The sequence below is a fragment of the Pinus tabuliformis genome, chromosome J (genome assembly GCF_031772625.1).
Source record: "Pinus tabuliformis cultivar Carrire ecotype Pingquan chromosome J, CPIR1, whole genome shotgun sequence".
Taxonomy (NCBI): domain Eukaryota; kingdom Viridiplantae; phylum Streptophyta; class Pinopsida; order Pinales; family Pinaceae; genus Pinus; species Pinus tabuliformis.
This window is the reverse complement of record NC_142295.1, coordinates 401600785-401625865: the sequence shown is the minus strand read 5'-3', so window position 1 is coordinate 401625865 and position 25081 is coordinate 401600785. Positions and strand designations below refer to the sequence as shown.

General features: G+C 38.8%; 1 protein-coding gene across 1 annotated transcript; it reads left to right on the top strand.

Annotated features, from left to right (window-relative positions):
* Positions 1-14687: 14687 nt before the first annotated feature.
* Positions 14688-15968, top strand: LOC149227488 (protein EXORDIUM-like 2). Its single transcript, XM_089375516.1, has 2 exons — positions 14688-14810; positions 14867-15968. The coding sequence occupies exon 2, from the start codon at positions 14885-14887 to the stop codon at positions 15806-15808; it is 924 nt and encodes a 307-aa protein (XP_089231642.1). The 5' UTR covers positions 14688-14810; positions 14867-14884; the 3' UTR covers positions 15809-15968.
* The last annotated feature ends 9113 nt before the right edge of the window (positions 15969-25081 follow it).

The following is a 25081-nucleotide window of genomic DNA, read 5'->3' as shown; positions in this document are numbered from 1 at the left end:
TAAGTGCCCAGCATGACTCATGGACAGATTGGAGGGCACACTCTTGGGTGGACTTCTCATGGCCGAGACCAAGAGATAGTCTTGGTGGACACTTTGGTGGAGGAGCTGTGATGGAAGAGACTCATGACATGATGATGGGATGGTTGGGTGACCGAGTTCACTAAACCGAAGATTGAAGACTTGGATGAGGATGACCGATTGTTGTGATGAGTCTACTTGGTTGGACTACATGGGCAACTTAGTCATGGACATCAGGTTGGAGGCATGGAGCATAGCAGTCATATGCAGGGACATTATGTGGGAGCACTTGTAGAGGTGTCATGGACATCCAAGGAAGAGTGCCAAGGCAGGAATGTTGTGCAGGTGGATTTGCTGGTGTGACATGGAGACTTATTACTTATGAGTTGATGGAGAGGTTGTACACTCTTGTGCAACAAGACCATGGACTTGGATGGAATTGTGAGCAGATTATGGAGCAATCCTACTACATGGAGATGTTGGTTGGAGATGACTCGTGGAGCTCATGATGACATGAGATTGTTGTGACTTTTAGGGACTTCATACATGGTGGACTTACAGGATTTGATGCATTGAGGAGCTGAGGTCAGGAGACTTTGATGCAGTATGGGATGCATACTTTCAAAGTACATGTATGGGCATGGCTTGGAAGAGTGACTTGATGCGGAGGATCGATGTGAGACACTTTGGAGTGATGGAGTTACAACGATGATGATGATGCCTTGGTGGCTGCACTTGGGCATGGGTTGAGCCGAGACTCAACTACTTTTGGCACATGGGAGCTGATTGAGCAGCACATGGGCAGGTGAGACAAGTGCATACTTGTTTCTATGACTTGAGGGATGACACATTGTAGATATGATGGAGATTTCTTCATGGACCTAGATGTGGCACAACGAGAGTCGATTTGAGGAGATGATCTCTTCATATGGAGGAGACACACACACACATGATGATGTTGGGATAGATGTAGCTGATTTCTTGTAGCACATTGACACCAAACATCATGGACAGCATGTGGCAGATGAGATGGATGGAGTTTCCATGGACCTGAGCATGGATTATGGAGATAGATTCTTGATCGAGTTGAGGATGTGGCAGGATGTTTTGAGAAACGACAAATGGTGGCATGAGGATGTTCACTCTCATGGTTTGAGCGTGACAGTTGGACTGGCCATCCGACTAGTTCAGACATGAGGTCCGGAAGTGTACAGAGATGTGTTGGCATTATGCTGGAGTATCATGACGAGGTTCACATGGTGACATTTGGATCAAGATGAAATATTATGGAGAGCATACCGTGGAGGTGCATGCCTTGGTATGGTGAGCTTGGTGGTAGCGGTCATTGAGCCGGGACATAGTGGAGAAGAGTCTCTACATATGTTGCAAGGATGTTTGCCTTGCGAAGAGGAGTTCACATCACGGATGAGTGATGATCTTGGTGGATGGCTACCGAGATCATATGTTGTCGAGGACGACAACGATTTCAGGTGGAGGAGAATGTAAGACCTTCGAGTTGTGGGCGTGGGCGAGGTCGTGCACGAAGGCGTGCGGGTAGGCACGCAGGCGCGTGGGCGGGCTCTCGGGCGCACGATGTGACGATGCATATGACAGACTTGCGACGAAAGCAGAAATGAAATGCGACGATACCTAGACAACACTTGAACGAAGTGCGTGGGAACGAATGGTTTATACCACGACTTGGAGGGGACTTGCACTACGGCAGAGCCGACTCATAAAAGGTGTTTAAGGGTGCGTTGAAGGCGTTTTGGGGGGTCGGCCAAGGGGCTACCACCCACGTATGAAACCAAGTTAGAAAGCATATATATAAGATATGCGTTGATTCATTTTGGAGCACACACTTCGCACTTGGAGCTCACGCAAGGAAGAAGGGTAAAAACAGTGCGCAGAAATAAGAGGTACTACGCATACCTCATGCGTAGGTCTTAAAGGTGCGCTTGTAGTATCTCTTGAAGCCGGTTGTGGGTTGGGCAAGGTGTGCCCGGGTTAGTGCGGTTGTGCAGTTTTGTGTAGGACTTGGCTAAGGGATCTTGGGTGGCTCGGGTGAGCACCTCCCTTCGTGCAAGGGTGCACAAGATGTTGTAAAAAGGCAGGTGGCCTGTCTATTGTAAAATTTGGTTAAGTGTGAGACTTGGTTCGGCCAAGACACACTGTTGTATTGTAATCTGATATTCTTAATAAAATCATCGAGCCATTACGGGGAGTTGCCCCTCCCCTTTATACTTGTTGCAATTGTTGTTCTCGGTTTAATTGCATGATGATAATGAATGAGTATGGGCTTCATTAAGTATAAAGGATAATTGCATTTTACTTAGTTGCGAAACACAAGCTAAGTATGTTAATGTGGAAGTAGGCGTAGTCCACGAATGTTAGTATTGGTGAAAAGAACGCGTTCGGTGGTGCCGCACCTTGCTACAAGCGGTTGGAAGACTACCGCAGGTGTAGGGGTGTGACAACATCTCTTGAGCTGACTCATATGGAACACATGATGTTTCAAACGCATGTCGTTTGAAATCTCCAACTCGTAAGCAACTTCACCAACTCGCTTCTTCACTCGGAATGACCCTTCATACTTCCTTGTCAAAGATCTCGCAATCCTTCTCATGAACCAGATAACGTCGCTCTTTATCCTTCAACCTGCAACTCTCATATGCCACTGGATGTCCATCTTGCTTGAATAATCCCTCAATCGCAAAATCAGAAGCATCAGTGTGCACCTAAAATAGTCTCTCGAAGTCAGGTAGCTTTTGTATCGGTGTTGTAACCATCCTCCTCTTCAAATACTCAAATGTTGCACGACATCTCTTCGTCCAATTCCATCGCTTATCCTTCTTCAAAAGGTTAGTTAGTGGTGCAGTCACCTTGGAATACCCCTTTACAAAATTCCACTAGTAGTTGGACATTCTTCGGTTTAGCTGAATCCTTGATCACCTGCACCTTGATCGGCTCCATCTGTATGTGACCTTGGCCCACTATGTGTCCAACGAACATAATCTCAGTTTGAGCGAACATACACTTTGACTTCTTCAAGAACAATTGATTCTTCCTCAGTGCCTCAAATACCAAAGCCAAGTACTTCTTATGATCCTCCATGTTATCACTGAACACCACGATGTCGTCCAAGTATACAACTATGAACGAATCCAAATATGGACACAAAAAATCATTCATAAAGGTGAAAAATGTAGCAGGCGCGTTGCACAACTTGAATGGCACGACAAGGAACTCAAAACTCCCATATCTCATCACTATCAAGGTCTTCTTCTCATCGCCTTTTGCTATTTGCACCTGATAATACCCATGCCTCAAATCAAGCTTTGAAAGCACTTGGGTTTTCGTAAGCTTATCAAAGCAATCCACAACAAGTGGCAAATGATATCTGTTCTTTATCGTCTACTTATTCAGTGCACGATAATCATGGCACATGTGTAACTCATCGTGTCCTTCTTTCTCTGAAACAACACTGGAGCACCATACGGGGACCTTGAAGGTCGTATGAGGCCTTTATCAGCCAAATCCTTCAATTATCACTTCAAATCCTCCAACTCCGACCATGACTTGTTGGTGGTTGCTTCCCCGACTTTAGCTCAATGTTATGGTCAACTACATGTCTCGGTGGTAGTACTTTCGACAACTCATCAGGCATCATATTTGCATGATTAGCCAATACATCGGAAATTTATGCTGGAATAGGCATTCCCAATCCGTCATCATCCTCAACCTCCCTGATGGCTATCGCATGTGTCTCAACATCCAAATCTCACATCACCCTACTCATACTTAGGGTAGACACATGTTGCACCTTCACTTCCCTTCTTTGTTGGTGAGTAGGAAAATTCCATGTCCGTGTGTCTCCAATCAACATAATCTCATCACAAAACGGGACAACAATTGTCTTGTTTCCCTTTAGAAAATCCTGCCCCAATATCATGTCAAAGTCATTCATCTCCATCACTGTGAAGTCTAAACAACCCTGCCAATTTGCAATTTGAACTGGCACATCACTTTCCAATCCCAACACTTTAGCCCTTGAGTTCACTGCCTTGACTTCCACATCCTTGGGTGTAAGCTGCAACCCAACTTCCTTTGCTAACCCTGTCGTCATAAAGTTATGAGTGGCACCTGTGTCCACCAAAGCTTGGATGGTTCTTCCATGAATCTCCAAGTCAAGAAACCCCAAACTATGTAACCAACATTTATTTTGCTCAAGAACCCCTGCCTGCATACATCTCTGGTCTCTGTTGCATTATGTTGTATTGGCTCTGATACCATTTGCCATGCCTCTAAGTCGGTTCCACCATTCGGGGTACCATGTGACACCGACTGGACTTCCATTCGTAGTTTTTTTCTCATCTTCCAGGCTAGGCCTTCCAACATTATTATGTGTGATCTCTTTTATTATCTAGTTATATGTGGAATAAACATAACAATAATACAACAATGCCAAATCGAGATCAAACACAACAATATATATCGAATTAAGTCTTGATTATAAATTTTGAAAATATGTTACAATAGTGTACATCTAGGGAGGTTGTCGTTACCGAGTGCAACCCTCACCCGAATGTCGTTCACCAGTGATCTGGGCCGCAACGTGTATTGCCTGTCACTCGATAGCACATACCCCGTTGCCCGCGGCACCACAAACCAACTCTGTCGAACGCCCGTTTCGCCTGTCTGCACGCCAAACCAACTCGTTGATCGACCACCAAACTATAACGTTATGTCTGCTTGCATGGTACGCACGTTTCTACACCCGAACTTATATTACCCGCTTCCCACGACACTTGTGCTTCGGGCCTCGCATTGTGACCCCTGAATGCTCAAGTCATATGACTTTGCGTTATTTGATGTATTCTCTCCACTCGTGGTCGATCTATACTTATATGCTACGTTATGTCCGCTCGCATGGCAGGCACACTTCCACACCCAAACTTATATTACCCGTTGCCCACGACACTTGTGCTTCGGCCCTCGCATTGTGACCCCTGAATGCTCAAGCCGTATGACTTTGCGTTATTCGATGTATTCTCTCCATCCACAGTCGATCTATACTTATACGCTCCCCGCTGGTCATGTTTTATGAACGACCGTGTCATTTGGGATGTCAACCCAAGAAGCCAACCTACCACCAACATACAACACACCCCTTCATTTATTTGTGTAGGTGTCAGCGTGTCGCACTTGCCCATCGCCGTGTCATCACAACTCTGCTCGCTTCATCGTTTCATTCGGTTTTTTGCCACCCGACTCTCTCGTGTCATGTTTCCCTCGTTTGGTTGGCCCACGCCTGGGTGTGGGCATGCTGCCTGGGTGTGCACCCCTAGTCGCGTTTAACCGAAATCGAGTCACCAATAATTGGTCCACCACTCCTTGTGTCGCCTTTAATTGAACTCCACCGGGTGCGCTCTTTATTCGCACACCTTTAACTGATCTCGAGTTGGGCGAATGCACGTCACGCCTGCCACTACGTTTTCACGTCCATCGCATACTTGGGTGCCCCTGTACCAATGAGTCGCCTCTACGACTCATGTGCGTCTAGTTGCGTGCCCGACTCGCCCAAGGGCGGTTGTCACGACACCGAAGATGGCGGTAGTCTTTCAACCACTCTTAGCGAGGTGTGACACCACTGAACACTTTCTTTTCACCAATACTTATGTTTGTGAACTACGCCGAACCACTTATCCTACTTAGTTTGTGTTTCGCAACCAAGTAATTATTAATGTTTCCTTTATACCAATGAACACCCATACACATTCATTATCATCAGCAATTATAAACGAAGAACAAAATTGCACAGTATAAAGGGAGGGGCAACTCCCTGAACAATGAGTCTGCGCGAATAATATATTATACAGTCTTCAATATTTCAAAGCTTTACAAGTATACTTGGAAACACCAAGTTTCATACTTAGCCAATTTTACAACTTCATCACACCTCCGTGTGATAGCCAAGATTTCCTTGCCCAAGTCAGGCGGACGCGCCCTCACATGAGCTGCCTTCCGCACTTCACAACTGAACCTTGTTTTCGTGCACGACGGGCGGGTGACTCCACCAAGTCACCAAGACACCCCCTTCGCACAACCGGCTTCACCAATGTTCCACCTCTGCATTTGCCTTCATACGACGGGCGGGCGCTCACCCGAGCTGCCCAAGAACCCGTGCACGCCTTCGCACAACCGGGCGCCTAGTGCCTTCACCCATGCACCGGCACCTTACGCCTTCGTTCAAGACTCGTGCACCTAAACGACCTGCCCAAGACTTGGGCGCATACGACCTGCGCCTCTCTTCTTGCTGCAGCCTTTATCTTCGCACTTCTTGCTTGAAGACTCTTGCTTGAGCGCTTGCTGTCCAAATGAGCTCCATCGCATATAATATATACCGTGCGTTGGGCAAGGTCTTGGCTACCCAGCCGACCTGCCAACGCCCTCACGCATTTCCCAAACGCTTGTCTAAGTGTTGGTCGGCCAACACACCAACGCATTTCCACCACAATGTATGAGGTCGGCCTTTGCTAAGTGTAGGTCGGCCGTGGGTTGAGCACTCATACTCCCCATGCTATAAAACATGTCGCTCTATCCTTCTATGCGCATCATAACATATCCCTTCGCACATTTTGGCTGTAGAGCTTCATACTTCGCATTTCTTACTTCGCTCGTTCACCAACAGCCGTCGCACTTCATGCCGGTGGGTGTGCCAAGGGCTGTAGGTCCTTACATCTTCCTCCACCTGAAATCGTTGTCCTCCTCGACAACATACCATCCTAGTAGCCATTCACCAAGATCAACATCAACAACTGTCTCATCCTCGGTCCATGATGTCAACTCCTCCACATACTGCAAACATCCCTGCAACATATGTAGAACTCCCGTCTCCATCATGTGTCGTCCCATCCTGTGAACTATCATCCTTCCCTGCCTAATGCCAACATCTCTCTGGTACACTGCTATCCCTCATGACTTGAAGTAATCAGGTGATCAGTCCAACTGTCATGCTCAAATCATAAGAATGTCCATCCTTATGCCTTCACCAGCCTATCTCGAATTTTTCCACATCCTGGACTCACCAAGAATCTCTCCTATTTTCAGGTCCATGGAAACTCCATCCCATCTGCAACATGTCGTGATGCTTGATGCCAAGCCATCCTTGCACCATCTACCATACCTGCTCAACCTGTTTTAAGGACTCACTGCCATGAGCAGCTAATACTGAGCCCCATTTTCCATGTCATCTAAGAAGATGTGGAGGGAGTAGAGCCTGAAGGCTCACCCTCACTAATAAGCTCAATCCATCTGTCAGGATTCTCTATCACCATCCTCTATAGATAAGTGACCCGATCCTCCTCTCAGACATTCGGCCTCACATAAGCCTCCTCCTCATCATCATCCTCAACCGTTTCTAGCCTTCTTGACAAATCCAGGATACTATCAGACAGTGTCTTGATGACCAATGACTGCTCGGTAAGCTTTGCCTTAGTAGTAGACAACCGCTTACTCATGTCTTCCTTTCGCTTCTCATCCTTCATTTGCATCACTGCCATCTTACAATTAAGCTTTATCACTCCAATGGTTGGTACACCAATGGGTACATCTTCCCTTCCATCGTAAATGTACAGCTTCTTCAAATGTGGAATGATCATAGCATCAAATTGTTTCAAGAATTCCATCCCTAGCACAGCTTCATAGTCATCAATTCGCACTATAGTGAAGTCAACTTTCCCGGTCCACTCACCTAGTGTTGTGTCCACCCTTTCAGCTACACCAAGAACAAAATCAGGAGGAGAATTCATTGTCTTCATTTGTGTCTTCACCGGTACAAACTTCAGCTCAATCCTTCTCGCAGTATCTTCACTCATGAAATTGTGAGTAGCCCCACTATCCACCATAGTGAGTATATCAGCACTCCCAATCTTCATCTGAACATACTCCAAACTGTTCCTCTCAGGATCTCTCTGAGAGATCACCTCTGTAGCAGCAGCAACTCCAAGTATCTACATCATCCCCACAGAAGCTTCTTCATTCTTCGCATTAGATTGTGCAATAGCAGCCACTTTCGGTCTAGAAGGACAATTCTTCACCGTATGTGGTTCAACACATATCCAACACTTCAAGGCTTTCTTCGTCTTCGACTTATCATCCGATTTCGAAGCATCATCCTTCTTCTTCTCTTTCGGCTTATCGGACTTCTTCTTCCTATCATCAGAAGTCTCATCATAATGCTCCACCAACCTGTCCACAACAGCAAAAGCTTCCTCAAGTGTTTTAATCTTCTGCCTCTTCACTTCATTGCGTGCCCAAGGCTTCAATCCAATAATGAAGTTGAACACCTTGTCCCTCTTCGCCATGTCAGGAAGTTCCAGAACCGCACTTGCAAACTCCCGCTGATATGTCTGTCTGCTTTATGAATTTAATCTTCATCCTTGCTTCCCACGTTTCATCTTGAGGACTGAAATGGGTCTGCAAAGCTTTCTTCATATCATCCCAAGAAGTAATGTCACCAGCACTGCCATTGGAAATCTGATCCATCCTCCTTCGCCACCACATCTTAGCATCCTTTGTCAAGAACTGAGAAACTACCTTCACCTTCATCTCATCATCAGATAGACCCAAGCGTTCCAAGTATTGATCCATGCCTCATGGTCTTCTTCAACACTGTGATTTCATCTCTGGCTTCGTCAAGAGATTTCTGCAAGTTCACGATCTCTGCCAAGCCTCGATCTCTTGCCTCTTCAATCTCCTTGACCCTTACTTCAAGTTGTGTACACATAAGATCAGTGTACTCGTGTTGAGTCCAGAGTTCATCGAGCTCTTCCCTCATCTTCGAATTGGCCTCTTGATCCTTCTTGACCAAGTCCATCTTCTTAGTCTAGTAAGCCTCTAAGTCCTCCATCCTTTCCAACACTTTTTCAATGAATGCCATAGTAGCATCCTTCACACCATGACTAGATCCAACCTGAGATTCACCTGCCATTGCTAACAGTTTCCTTCTTTGTGATCTAGTTTCAACCATCCAACAGCTTCACCAAGTTGCCTGCAACCATGAACCAACTCTTGTTCCACTTGTATGTGAAAGAGCTTCCTTCAACTGCAAGTACCTACTTCACTGTCACCAACTGTCAAGTGTATATACACCTGCTTCACCTAGCTTCCTGCAAGACTCCTCCAAGTTTTCAAACTAGCTCTGATACCACCTGTCACGACGCCGGAGACGGTGGTAGTCTTTCAACCGCTCTTGGCGAGGTGCGACACCACCGAACACTTTCTTTTCACCAATACTTATGTTCGTGGACTACGCCTAACCACTTATCCTACTTAGTTTGTGTTTCGCAACCAAGTAATTATTAATGTTTTCTTTATACCAATGAACGCCCATACACATTCATTATCATCAGCAATTATAAACAAGAACACAATTGCACAGTATAAAGGGAGGGGAAACTCCCTGAACAATGAGTATGCCCAAATAATATATTATACAGTCTTCAATATTACAAAGCTTTACAAGTATACTTGGAAACACCAAGATTCATACTTAGCCAATTTTACAACTTCATCACACCTCCGTGTGATAGCCAAGATTTCCTTGCCCAATTCGGGCGAGCGTGCCCTCACACGAGTTGCCTTCCACACTTCACAACCGAACCTTGTTTTCGTGCACGACGGGCGGGTGACTCCACCAAGTCACCAAGACACCCCCTTCGCACAACCGGCTTCACTGCACTGTGGGTGTGCCAAGGACTGCAGGTCCTTATAGCGGTGGTGCTAACATATACGATGACAGTGACAATCATGAGTAAGGTTTTTCGATGTCCAATCATGGTAGACCCATTGACCTTGTGAGCCACTACCTCTACCTACTCTCCTAGGGTGCCACCTTACTCAAGTAACCAATATTTATAATAATATTGACCCATTAATGTGCGAGGCCACTAAATAATATACTTAAATTTAATAATAGGCATATACAACCGAACGCATTAATGATTCCATAGCTAAGTGAATATTAGTTCATTTCGTTAGTGTGGCAATCCATGTGGCAATCTTATCCCCGGTGGAACTCTTGTTGTCTTGAAAAAAGTGAAATGAAAAAAAATTCAAATTTATTTGTTCTGAATCAAATTATATCAGATTGCATTTTGCACGATTTGTGAGCGTGCGAGACCTTTTCGATCCCGGGAATCGAACCGATCAAATTATTTTATGTTTGTGGATTATTTTGGAGCGGCTGTTGAGTATTGTCCGTGGAAGATGCCATGAAAGTTCCACAACGAAACTTGCGCAATGAGGGACCATCCATTTTTGTTAAAATCAATCAATGGCAGTCAACGCTCACGAATGATGAATGAATGTGTGTGACTGTTTTTGGCTCACCGCAGGGTTGTCCTCTTGCTTCAGGGTTTTTGTAGCAGATAAGCGTATGGTATACGTTTTACGGCGAGTGGCCCCCGCTGATGCATATTCATGTGTTTGCGGTAAAGAGGCATCATCTGTATGGTTGAATTTTATGTTAACCCAAAAGTAAATTAACATGAACGTTTTCAGAAAAGAAAATAGGAGCGAAGATAAAAGATGATTGGATGACACGAATTGCATGGCAGACAATGGGATATGATGATGGTGGAATATGATCAGTTCAAATGGCAGTAGTAGTGTAATTATTCTATGTCATCAAGTTGTTTTGGTTTTTTCTTTTTTCTTAAAATAATTTTAAAATTATATGATTGAGTTGTATTATTTACGCAATCTACATGATCTATGAATTTTTGTAATGTTAATTTTATTTATAAAATAAAAATATATTTTAAATAACCCAAAAATCTCAATCTCATCCCCAATTTTATGACAGGATAAAAAAACCATAGTTAAATAACACCCCAGTGGCATGGCAGACGGTTCATTTTTGTAATCTACCCACTTCAATATAATAAATGTATATAAACATGAGTGATACTCAAACTATTCGTAATTTCCTATAACGAATTAATTTTGGTAGTGCTCCGCTCTGCTTTAAATTGAGGATAACGACTCTGACTGACATGTTCACTCTCGAGGAACAATTTCTGATTACATCGACTCAAGATTCTTTCTCATGCCTTTGATATTATTGTTATTGTTCAGCGCGAAATTGTTTTACGTTTTTCCTCTCTGCGCATTATTATCAGTATTCGTATTGAATAAGTCAATGCTGCACCACGACAAAGACTGCGTTGGCCTTACAGACTTGCCTGTCTTTTGTCGGAGACAGAGAGATGATGCCGTAGTGTATGTTAACTGTTTGACGGGCATAGTCGACATTGCTGCCTTGTGTTGGATATGTGGTGCTCTAACGCAACTCTCTCGCCGCTATGGCCTCTGATGGTGCACGTTTTATGAGTCGTCTACCCAGCGCAAGAATTGTCTTCACGGTATAAACCGTCAGGAATCCAAGCAAAAAAATTCAAATTTTTTTAGAGGTAGTGTGTAAATCGTGTTTTTTATGGTGGAAATGGATTCAGCACCATAAAAAAGTCTAGAACACCTAAAATTTTGAACTTGGATTTACAAATTTTTTGCCAAAATTTTTCCAAATATAACTAAAATTTGCATACAATTCCTCCAATTAATTAAACTACGGCCAGTTTTATAATCGTAATTAAAAATGCGACATACAACCTGGCGAGGGGAACTCGGAATTGTAGTAAATGCAGTGCAGGAACGATACTTTGTTTGGATGTCAGCAGGCATGGAATTTGACCGCAAATTTGGATGTTAAATATAGACATATTTTTTTTATAATTTTTTTCTTTTCTAAATGTTTACAAAGTTGCAAAAAAAACAACCAATTTAACAAAGGTTTTAGATTTGAAATTCCGCGGTTAGATCTAATTAGGTTATATCTAATATTTCAATTATATTCCGAGAAAAGAATCATCCCAAAATTCTCAAACCGAATTTTTAATTCTTCGAATGTTAACAAACATATATATTTTCTTCACGATACGAAATAGATGTGTTTTCGATCCTTTGTTAGGAATATATATAAACCATAGTAAATGTTAGGTTAGATCCACTTAGGTTATATCAAGATGTTTCAGTTCTTAAGAAAAAAAATTCATCAATTTTTAATTTTTACAATATATATATATAATACAATGTTAACATGAATTTTTATTTTTTACAAAAATATATATATATATATATATATATATATATATATATATATATCTTCGTTATATCTATATATTAATTATACACCATGAATAGATGTAAAAGATTTTATTGGTTTTAATGGTAAAAAAATGTTTATTTAATTCTTTGTTTGTGTCAGAAATTTTATGTTCGTGAATCTCGCTTATCAGGATTTAATGTAAGAAAATTTATATTGGTAAATATGATTTATCATTATGATTAGGATTTAAGAACACTAGGAATACATAAAACATAACCATTTTAAGATTTTTTTGTATTCTTTAACATTACAGTATGACCAAAGATTATATTATATTTGTATTGAAAATAATTGTATTTTTGCAAAATAGATTTCTATTACCTTAAAAAAAATTTAAAAAAATCATTGAAATAAGAAATCACCCTAATAACTTTAATAAACAAAATAGTTAGAAAATAATGAAAAAGGTTAACTCTAATTAACTCTCTCAGTGTTTTTTTTTTAATTACATTATCATTTCACATTTTTAATTAAATTTTTATTTTTATGTTTTTCTTTGTTAATTCCTTTTTATCATTTTTTAAAGTTTTTCATTGTTGGCTCCCCTCGTTTTCAATTAAATTTTTATTTTTAATTACATTATCATTGCACATTTTTAATTAATTTTTTTTTTTTTAATGTTTTTCTTTGTTAACTCCTTTTTATCCTTCTTTAAAGTTTTTCTTTGTTGGCTCCCCCTCGTCATTTCGTCGGTAATTATATATGTGTTATTCTTTTGGATTATATTTTCATATATTTTATTCATTTTAATAATAAAACACATTTGTTGATTTGAAGCATCTACCGAAAACAACGAATATCTGAAAACAAGTTTACAACATATTACATTTTTAAAAAAAATCCTTAAAATTTTGAAAACAAATAAATTATTCACTTATTAAGTCATTTCCACGAGTTAATTTTAATTTTAGCACCAAAAATTAATTAATTTTAATTTTCCATTAAAATAAAATATATTTTTATGGTGATGAAATAAAATAGGAGATGATAATCCTCTCCTTCTGCACATGAAAATGATACTCAAGAGAAAAGTTCAAAATATGTGATTTCACTATTTTAAGTGTATATTAAGATAAGGTTATATTAAATTTAGATTTATCAAATAATAGGAAGGATTAAATATTTTTAATTATTTGATTTTATTTAAATATTAATATTTATATGAAATAATTAAAAAAATACACATTAATTATTATTATTATTATTATTATTATAATAATAATAATAGTTATATATATAATTTATTTAATTTTTAATTATGTTAATAAGTATATTGATTTTAAAATAAGATTTTTATGATTTCGATGTATAATCTAATTTTTAACATTTTAACTAAATTGAATTAGATAAAAATAAAAATCCTAGATCATTATAAATTTATTAAGGAATACATACTCTATCCCTATTATTCTGAACTTATAACCTCTTGAATGTAAATATATGCTCTTAGTCATTAGGTCTACTCAAGCTATATATTTAAGGTAAACATATATGAATTTAAAAAATATGCAATAAAATTTTAATGTATATTAAGTTCGATATTAATGAGGTTACATCATGACCACGAGTTGGAAATTGAATCAAAAACTTTAACATTTAAGAAAATGTTAATAAAACACCCCATCACAATCTATTTAAAACCCTATAAACCAAATGTATATATATTTAATTTCACATAATAAATTTATAATTTTTATAATTTTATATTTATTATTTTTAGTTATAAAATAAAAAATTTCTTATTTACCAACCATCTAATTTATATAATTAGACTACTTTATATAAAATCTATACGATTATTAATTCCATTAAGAACAGCCGCTTATCCATATTCATGCTCTACTTTTATTGATTTGCATCAAGGAAGGTAAAGCGGTCACTTGTCGAAAAATTCATACACTAAAAACTGGCAGGAGCTAACCAGCCTGCCATAGGGCATTAAATGCCCGGTTATATGCAGGCTGGATAACCCAATAACACCTGCGCGTGGAGACTAGATAAATAAGAAATAGACGCTCGCGTGTTATTAGATTATCCAGCCTGCATTTAATGCCCTATGGCAGGCTGGTTAGCGGCTGCCCTAAAAACTTATCTAAGAAGGTGAAACGCTGAGATAAGTATGTCTCAGTTTGTAATTAAGGTGACCAAAATGTCGCATGCTGGATGCCGCACTTATAGCGTCATGTTTCCGAAAACAACTGTTACCATAACATTTCATCAACACGCGTAGCAGGGACAGTGGAAGGAATGGTGAAGCGTGTCTCCTTAAATGCAATACACACATTTCTCAAACACGCCATTCTGGCGAACCAGAGGCATACAGATCGTGCTAAATGACGTCTCTTGAAAGGCCGCCTACCTGTCATTCCGCTTTCCTTGAACCATATTCTTATGTTGACCTCGCCATCTTCTCCCCTATTTAAATTGGTTTCCAACACCATTCACCTCACAGAGCCAGCGAGTGGAACTTCTATTTGTAGGCAGACCCAGACTTCCCATATAAACGCCCAGGCGTTCTTGTTTTCCAGCCACCCAGCAGCACTAGGGTATTATTAGTAGTAAGGTCTGCGTTCTCGTTTTCCAGCCACCCAGCAGCACTAGCGTGTTATTAGTAGTAAGGTGTATCAGGTTTTGGGAATGGATAGGTGTAAGCTTCTTGTATGTCTACTTCTTCTGATTGATCTGTGTTCCTCCGTATTGGTGGAACCACAGCCTCTTGTTTTAACTTATCACAATGGTTCTCTTCTCACTACCATACCCACTGTGGATGTCCATGTAATTTGGTATGGCAGATTTAGCCCTGCTCAGCGTTCCATCGTGGGGGATTTTGTGCAATCTTTGGAGGCCAGCAAGGCCATGGAGCCCTCTGTGTATAGCTGGTGGAAAACCACTGAAAGATACAGTGGTGCTTCCAACCAGGCCACTGCCATGTCAAGCACAAGGCTGGGAAACCAAAAGTTGGACGAGGATTATTCGCTCGGCAAGTCCCTCAAGCGGAGCGACATTGCGGCTCTGGTGGAGACAACAATTGCTTCGAGAGCACTGCCGGAGAATGGCAATTCCGTGTATTTGGTTCTCACCTCCGATGACGTAACTGTGGAGGGTTTCTGTATGAGTTGTGGATTTCATGCTAATCTCTTGGCCGCCGAGAACCTTCCTCTGCCACATGCGTGGGTCGGGAACTCCGAAACTCAATGTCCAGGGCAATGTGCGTGTCCGTTTCATCAGCCCATGTACGGCCCTCAGAGTCCTCCCCTGGTCGCACCAAACGGAGACATGGGCATCGATGGGATGATCATCAACATCGCTACTGTTCTTGCAGGAGCTGTCACCAATCCCTTTGACACCGGCTACTTCCAAGGGGACGCCGGTGCACCTCTGGAGGCCGTCTCTGCCTGCCCGGGAATATACGGAAAAGGGGCTTATCCGGGGTTTCCCGGGGAGCTACTGTTGGACAAGACGACTGGGGCAAGCTACAATGCCCACGGAGTTAATGGACGGGAATTTCTGCTGCCTGCTATGTGGGATCCGGTTACCGAATCTTGCAAGACTTTAGTATAATTTTGTTTTCAAATTGTCATTCTTATGGTCTCTAAAATGGTCCAGTTGTGGGAGTAAGAGATCTGGGCGAAGGGCCACAGCGTCTCTCATGACAATAGACGCTTCCTCTATATATATTCATTTGAAACACGTTTTTGTTACGATGTGTTCCAGACTCACGAAATCCTCTGCTTTGTGTTTCATGTTTCATCGTGTTTTAGAATGCTATCCTTGTAACCGCGGCAATGACTAATTTGGCAGTGTTATAAGTTCGTAAAAACCACAATATAATAGATTAAATTAAAACGTAAATAGTCAAGATATGTTATAAGTGTGTAGGCAATACAATATAATAGGTTAAGATAAATTGAAATGCAAATAGTTAAGATGTTTTGTTATTGTAAATTAGATATGTATTATAGGGTGTTAAATTAATATAAGTAGTTAAAAATTCAATTTAAATAGGAAAGGTAAAGATTACATTAAGATAATTAGGTTGGATTTTTGTCAAAAACTCTCCGAAGTATAATAATTGGAAAATATTTTTTTTAATGGTTATATGTTTTGGAAAATTTTCTCATTTCCAATTTGATTCGTTTATAATTCAATTCACAAATTTGAAATTTGAGTTATAGATTCTCTACAATCTGATGCTCCACAATCTAAAATGTTAGAAATATGCTATTGGAAACAGCAAATGCTTTTAATGTTAAAGCAGTTTCTAATCTTAATGTGACCTGATCTAATCTTAAAGCATTTAGATCTTATCTTAAAGCAGTTTCTAATCTAAAGCATTAGATCTTAAGCGTTGAATTGGTATATGATGGACGTACCAGATTAGAGTTAAATAATATATAAAGGATTGGGTCCTCTCTCTCCCACACAAGAGTTGTATTCTTCTCCATCAAGAAACACATAAAGGAAGTGAGGGCAAGAGGAGAGAAACCGAATTCTGAGAAGAAGACAGAAGACAGAAGACAGTTCTGAGAAGAAGACAGAAGACAGAAGACAGAAGATGGCAGCCATTACATCTTCCGCTGTTAGTCAAGGTATGTCATCTTAAACAACATATTAAGTTCTGAATGTGAAATATTTGGTATTGATGATCTTTGGGCTGTTAGTAGCTATATTTTACATTTGGTATCAAAGCCACAATCAATAACTGAATATTTCCTATGATTGCAATTGATCTATTCTGTGCTTTACTCATGTGATTGAGCCTTCGGGAAACTGTGGGGGTTTCATGAAATGATCACGCATTCATAAGTCCTTTGACTATGCGCCTATTGACCCCTGTTTGCATCCTTTCGTTGTTAACCAAGTCCTGTGCATGGTTCACAAAAGGGGTTAAGAGCTTACCTCTAGGTTTTCGAATGAACCCATTTCACTTCTCGAAGATATTAGGCCGCTATTTAGTGGCTGTAACGTGTTGAATTTTTCTTTTGACCAAGAGACTTACGACTGGCACTTATACAAATCAAGGTCATTGCTATAATTATTATAAGAACAATAGGGGCACGTATTAAAATACGACTCGAAATCCCACAAAATTATGAATCCCGATGGCTAGCCGTTTCTGTGGTTCACTTCGCTGCATAGCCTGTCCGGTTCCATTAAAGCTGCGTGCACATAAAACCCCATACTCCATTTCCTTCATTATTGTTTGGTGAATGCTCGAAAGCCACAATGACTGATCAGTATATGCTTGTTTCGAAAGTTATGTCATAAGCTTCTAGGATCTTCCCTCCTAAATAAAATAATTTTGGGTTTCTTTACATGTTACTCTTCACGCATGTCATGGATGCTATTCTTGGTTTATGATTAATATTATTGTGATGGCTTTGAAACAAACCGTGTCGATTCCAATTTTAAAATGTAACGCCCAATTGAAATTGAAACGCTAAATCTTTGCGTGGACAAAGGGCGAAAATCCCAAATACGAAACGTCCGAATCGTATACGATGCCTATACGGTAAAGCTTCAAAATTGACACTCGCTTGCACGCTTTTTAGAAGCTTTCCAATATGGGATTAGACCTGACATATGGGATTGGTCAGAAACATTTTGATAAAGGGGATCACAGGGCAACTGTGTACGTCGTATGACTAGGAGGCGTGGCCTGTTCATTACTAAAATTTTCTCGCTTGCAAAAGTTGAGTAGAACTCCTGTAGGAAAGTTACAGTTTCGATTGACGTTTGAAATTTGGGCATAAAAGTAATTGCTCTATGACTGATTGTTTTGCATAAGGTATGTGTTATAAATTATTTATGCACATGAGATTTATGATTTTGTTAACCACCAAAGTGGTCAAAATCAGAATAATCATTTAGTGCATAAGTGACATAATGATTATTGATAGAAATTGCCAGTTATAATAATACCAATTAAAAACTGGCGTCACTAATGATAGAACCTGAGAACTTACCCAAAGGAAAGTCTTGTTCTATAACTAGTTGACATGATGAGGTTTGATAGATATTTTGATTAAATAAATATTGATCATCCAAAGATGTGAGTTCTATTTAATTGAATATATTTATTACCTACTTATGTTTTGGTATTTAATTATGTTAAGTATAAGATAGTATCTACCCAAAGGAGTGCTATATTATACTATTATGTCTACATCTGAATCACGTTAGTTATGAGCTTATAGTTATTTCATTTTTGATTTGCAGGTTATCTATCTTTCGTATGTTTTGAATCAAATTTAGTTGAAGTTCCTATTAATACATGGTGGCTTGATACTGGTGCTACAACTCATGTTTCCAACAATATGCAGGGATTTCTTACGATCCGAACCATAAATCCAAATGAAGATCGTTTTCTCTTTATGGGAAACGGAATGAAATCTTCAATTGAAGGCATTGGGACTTATCGTCTAATTCTAGAAAGTGGATATGTATTAGACTTATACAGTACCCTTTATGTACCTTCATTATCTAGAAACCTTATTTCCGCAAGTAAATTGGATATTTCTGGTTTTAGATGTATGATTGGATCTGGTTGTTTTGATTTATATAAGAATACTGATAATGTTGGTTCTGGTATTCTAATTGATGGTTTATATAAATTGAAACTGAATGACACTTATGCGAATTCCTTGTTGAATGTAGTAAATAATGTTGGATGTAAACGTAGCAGGTTGAATGAAAATTATGCTTTCTTGTGGCATAAACGACTAGGTCATATATCCAAAGAAAGAATGATGAGATTAGTAAGTAATGAAATTTTGTCAAATTTGGACTTTAGTGATCTAGAATTATGTGTGGATTGTATTAAAGGTAAACAAACCAAACATAATAAGAAAGGAGCCACTAGAAGCAGCCAGCTTCTTGAAATAATACACACTGATATTTGCGGACCTATGGACACTCCAGCCTTTAATGGAGAAAAGTATTTCATCACTTTCATTGACGATTTTTCCCGTTATGGTTATGTCTATTTGCTTCATGAAAAATCTCAATCTGTGAATGTCCTTGAGACGTTTGTAAAGGAAGTTGAGAGGCAATTAGATAAAAAGGTGAAAATCATAAGGTCTGATAGAGGTGGTGAATATTATGGTAAATATAATGAGTCAGGCCAGTGTCCAGGTCCATTTGCAAAATTCCTCGAAAGTCATGGCATATGTGCGCAATACACAATGCCAGGTACACCACAGCAAAATGGTGTAGCAGAAAGGCGCAATAGGACGTTAATTGATATGATTAGGAGTATGATGTCAGATTCTACACTACCTAAGAATTTGTGGTCGTATGCTCTCAAAACCGCTAATTATTTGTTGAATAGGGTTCCTAGTAAAGCCGTTCAAAAGACTCCTTTTGAGTTATGGACTAACAGGAAACCTAGCTTAAGACACCTGCTTGTTTGGGGTTGTCTAGCGGAAGCGAGAATTTATAATCCACATGAAAAGAAATTAGATTCTCGAACGATCAGTGGGTATTTTTTAGGTTACCCTGAGAAATCTAAAGGGTATGTGTTTTACTGTCCTAATCATAGTCCAAGAATTGTAGAAACTGGTAATGCAAGATTCATTGAGAATGGTGAAGTCAGTGGGAGTACTAGAAGAGAAATAGTAGAAATAAAGGAAACAAGGGTAAATGTTACATTGCCTAGAATAGTTCCTCCATCTACTATTACTCCAAATGTTGTTCCAGCTGTTGTAGAACAGCATGATGATAATGAACAACATATAAATGAAGAAGTACTTCCTGAAGGAAATGACTTACATAATACTGATATGCATGAACCACAACAAGTAGCATTAAGAAGACCTCAAAGAAATCGTAGGTCAGCTATTTCTGATGATTATGTGGTTTATATGCAAGAATCAGATTATGATATTGGAATCAATAAGGATCCAGTTTCGTTTTCACATGCTGTAGAAAGTAAAGAGTCAAAGGAATGGATTAATGCCATGAAAGAAGAAATGAAATCCATGCAACATAATGAAGTTTGGAATCTCGTTGAGTTACCACATGGCTGTAAAAGAGTCGGATGCAAATGGGTTTTTAAAACCAAACACGACTCTAGTGGTAATATCGAACGGTATAAAGCTAGACTTGTTGCTAAGGGTTACACTCAGAAAGATGGCGTTGATTACAAGGAGACATTTTCTCCTGTTTCGAAAAAGGACTCACTAAGAATAATAATGGCATTAGTAGCTCATTATGATTTGGAGTTACATCAAATGGATGTGAAAACAGCCTTTCTGAATGGAGATCTTGATGAGGATGTTTATATGGATCAACCTGAGGGTTTTTCTGTAAAAGGTAAAGAACAATTGGTGTGTAAACTTAAGAAGTCAATATATGGGCTTAAACAAGCATCCCGACAATGGTATATTAAGTTCAATACCATTATTACATCTTTTGGTTTTAAGGAAAATACGGTTGATCACTGTATATACCAAAAGATCAGTGGGAGCAAGTTTATTTTTCTGGTCCTTTATGTTGATGACATCTTGCTTGCTGCAAATAATTTAAGTATATTGCATGAGACTAAGGAATTTCTCTCAACGAACTTTGAAATGAAAGATATGGGAGAGGCATCCTATGTGATTGGAATAGAAATATTTCGTGATCGATCACAAGGAACATTGGGATTGTCTCAGAAAGGATATGTCGAAAGGATTCTAAAGAGATTCGGAATGAGTAAGTGTTCACCTGGAATAGTTCCTGTACAGAAAGGTGATAAATTCAATCTCATGCAATGTCCTAAGAATGATGTTGAACGAAAGGAAATGGAATCAATTCCATATGCATTTGTTGTTGGTAGCCTAATGTATGCTCAAACCTGTACTAGACCGGATATCAGCTTTGCGGTCGGTATGTTAGGGAGGTATCAAAGTAATCCAGGAAGGGAACATTGGCAAGCTGCAAAGAAAGTTTTGAGGTACTTACAAGGCACGAAAGATTACATGCTCATGTATAGAAGATCCAATGAATCAGAGGTGATTGGATATAGCGATTCAGATTTTGCTGGATGCATCGATACTAGAAAATCGACTTTTGGTTACCTGTTTATGTTTGCTCAAGGCGCCATATCATGGAAAAGTGCGAAACAGACTATCGTTGCTTCATCCACTATGGAGGCAGAATTTGTGGCATGTTTTGAAGCCACAATTCATGCATTATGGTTGCGGAACTTTATTTCAGGACTTGCGGTTGTCGACACCATTAGCAAGCCGCTGAAAATTTATTGTGATAACTCTGCAGCAGTATTTTTCTCAAAGAACGACAAGTACTCTAAAGGTGCCAAACATATAGAACTGAAGTATCTTGTTGTGAAAGATGAGGTTCAGAAACAAAGAGTGTCAATCATGCACATCAGGACAGAACTTATGATTGCAGACCCTTTGACGAAAGGGTTACAACCAAAACAATTTAAGGAACATGTTCAAAGAATGGGTCTTGGTTGTATTAATAATAATTGATGTGTGACATTCTGAGCTCTTTTATGTGTTTCTGATATACAATTATGTGTCTCTTGTTTTAATGTAGTAGTACGTATTTTATGTAAAAACAAGAAAGAGTCTTATAAAGATATTATGTTTAATCATTATAATATAAGACATTATGTGGACCATTATGCTGTTTTATATAAATTATGAGTATGAATTGATGGATTGCTGGTATTGTAGTATATGGAAGGGAATGCATTGAATTAATAGTGCACAACCGCCATAACTCTCAGCAATTTATCATAGTATGATGTTCAACACTTAATATTATGAATAGTCGGGTCAAGTGGGAGAATGTTAGAAATCTGCTATTGGAAACAGCAAATGCTTTTAACGTTAAAACAGTTTCTAATCTTAATGTGACCCGATCTAATCTTAAAGCATTTAGATCTTATCTTAAAGCAGTTTCTAATCTAAAGCATTAGATCTTAAGCGTTGAATTGGTATATGATGGACGTACCAGATTAGAGTTAAATAATATATAAAGGATTGGGTCCTCTCTCTCCCACACAAGAGTTGTATTCTTCTCCATCAAGAAACACATAAAGGAAGTGAGGGCAAGAGGAGAGAAACCGAATTCTGAGAAGAAGACAGAAGACAGAAGACAGTTCTGAGAAGAAGACAGAAGACAGAAGATGGCAGCCATTACATCTTCCGCTGTTAGTCAAGGTATGTCATCTTAAACAACATATTAAGTTCTGAATGTGAAATATTTGGTATTGATGATCTTTGGGCTGTTAGTAGCTATATTTTACATAAAATCCTTATTTGTTTCAAAAAAATATTGAATTTATATATAGAAAACTGTTTAAATAACAAAAATAAGGATAAACCAAAAAAAATTTACCACCCCAAACAACTCAATATGAAAGATTTGACTCAAAAAAAATTACAACACGAAAATCTCAATACGGTGTAATAATTCTTATTACACTTTGCCAAGGTAGTAATATGTGAATTGCCATTTTTTTAATTATTATTTAAAAAGTAAGATTATAGTAATTAATTTGTTTTTTAATTATTAATAATTAATTTGTCTTTATTAATGATTAATCTTTAATTTATATATATAAAAATTAATATCTAGTTGGTTAATAACTCTCTCCACTTGCATGAATTTATTGTGTTTGCGGACAGATCAAGGCTCTGTCAATTAGATTGACACTTGTCAGTTAGATCGACACTATTTGGCAGCACGAATTGCATCCCTCCTCACAGATCCACCCCATCACGAATTTGGTCGACCCTCTTCGTTGATCCTTTTCCTTCTATGTCGTGCGCCAGCCTCACCTTCTTCCTGCCTTCTTCGTCGAGACGCCATTACGTTTCTGCCCATGCTCTCCCCATATAATAACGCCCACTCATCAAAGCCTCGCTCCACCCTCTTCCTGTTGCGCGACCCACGTCGTGGACTCCGAGCTCTACAATTTTCAAGAAGACATCTCCAATGTGTTTACTAGGTAAAGGCTTGATTCACCTTTTCTTTTACTTTAGAGTTTTATGCATTTTTTCGCTCTTCGTAAATTTTTGTGGGGTAGCAGTGCTCCTTTTACAAGTTGATCCAGTTCAATATTTTTGTTTTTTTCATTTTCTTTTCATGGTTAACCAGTGCTAAGTTGCAGTTAATCGTTATTCATCTGCTTTTGATGAAGTTATATTCATTTTAAGTACAAAGGTATTGTAGTATATAGTCTATTCAAGTTTTATTGCTCCAATGATGTTAATTCTCGGTGAATATTGTTTTTTAAAATATTTTTGGAACATTTCTTAATCTATGCCAAAAATTTATTTAAAAGGATATTTTTTACTTGCCAATTATTTTGTTATTGTTATATACATTGCATGTTTTTTACATGCTGAGATCTTGAAAGATTCTTTTTACAAAATAGTATATGATATTTTCTTATGTCAAGGCCCTCGGTTTATTTGTAGGCCAATATCACTCTTAGCTTGCCTATTATTGGGCATTGCCAAGTGAATTTAGATTGTGTATCCACCACCTTTTAGCATCACCTCGAAACATGCTTCTTCCTTTTTTGGTCTACCTAGATTGAGCACACACCCTTCATGACATGGACACGAGACTGGTCATCAGTGACACATTGGATTTCACTTGTTTTGAGGAACCTTGTCTCCATGCCCATTTCCCCTACAGGAGAACTAATCATTTACTATTTTGAACTTTTTAGGGGCCATGATACTTCCAAGGGATGGCCAGTAGACCAGATTTGTTCCAACAAGTGAAGTCGTGAATCTAGCAAAAGAAAAATAAGGTTCAACGATTCAAACTTTGTTTTGTCATCACTAATATACTAGAGTTTCAAAATCTAAGATGGCCAATAAAACCATTACTTATTGATAGGACTAAACAAGCTAATGGACTTTTACTATTGCTATTCCAATGAATTTTTTGGAGAGTGGAATTGTATTTAGGAAGTCCAAAAACATTCAAAATTGTAACAATTTATAATGAAACCTTATTAGAAATTGAATGCCTAATAAGCATGAGAGGAGCATAATAATAATAGGGACAACGAGCATAATAACCATACTTTGAGACCTAGATTTTGCCACATAATCTTAAGTGTTTTTCATTTCAAAATTTCAGGGACCATTAACTGATACCTCAGAAGCCCAATCAATGATTTTTTATCCAATCTAACTACCATCCCTTGTGCATAGAGACCAAATAACCTATTGTCAAACATCTTTGTGTTTTTGTTTTATGTTGGGAGGACTAAGTATTTAGCATTTGTGTCAATAAAGAGTTGATTGGATCTATTGAAATATGATATTTTTTTTATTGTTATTTTTCTTCCCATGAAAAGCAACTTTTGTTTTCTACACAGTCTCTAGTGTTTTTAGGAATCATTAATTGATTCGTCATAGGCTTTTTCTTTTTGACCACCATCCCTCATGCACACAAATTGGATGATCTATCATCAAACATGTTCGTGTTTTTTTTTCTACGAGAACCAAGTATTTAACATTTGTGTAATAAAGAGTTGATTGGTTCCATTGTGATATGATATTTGTTATTGTTGATTTTTGTTAGTTTCTCTTCAAATGCCTAGTTTGAAGGTTGGTTTTGCTCTTGTGCGCATTATGAACCATCCTCAATCCCTATTGAGTTCCAGATTACCTTCTGATGCCTTGTTGAAATATTCTATGGTGATTTAAGGGTAAAAAAACAAGAGGGACAAGATTGTGGGGAGGTTTCTATTCTTTGGAAGGAATCATGATGATGTTTCCATTGACCTTCAACTTTTAAAATATCTTATAAAAATTTGGATCCCTTTTCTAAAATAATTTCAAGTTTTTTGCTAACCAT

Excerpts from the sequence above, each read along its gene's own strand:
- LOC149227488 (XM_089375516.1), top strand. The coding sequence starts at position 14,885 with ATGGATAGGTGTAAGCTTCTTGTATGTCTACTTCTTCTGATTGATCTG.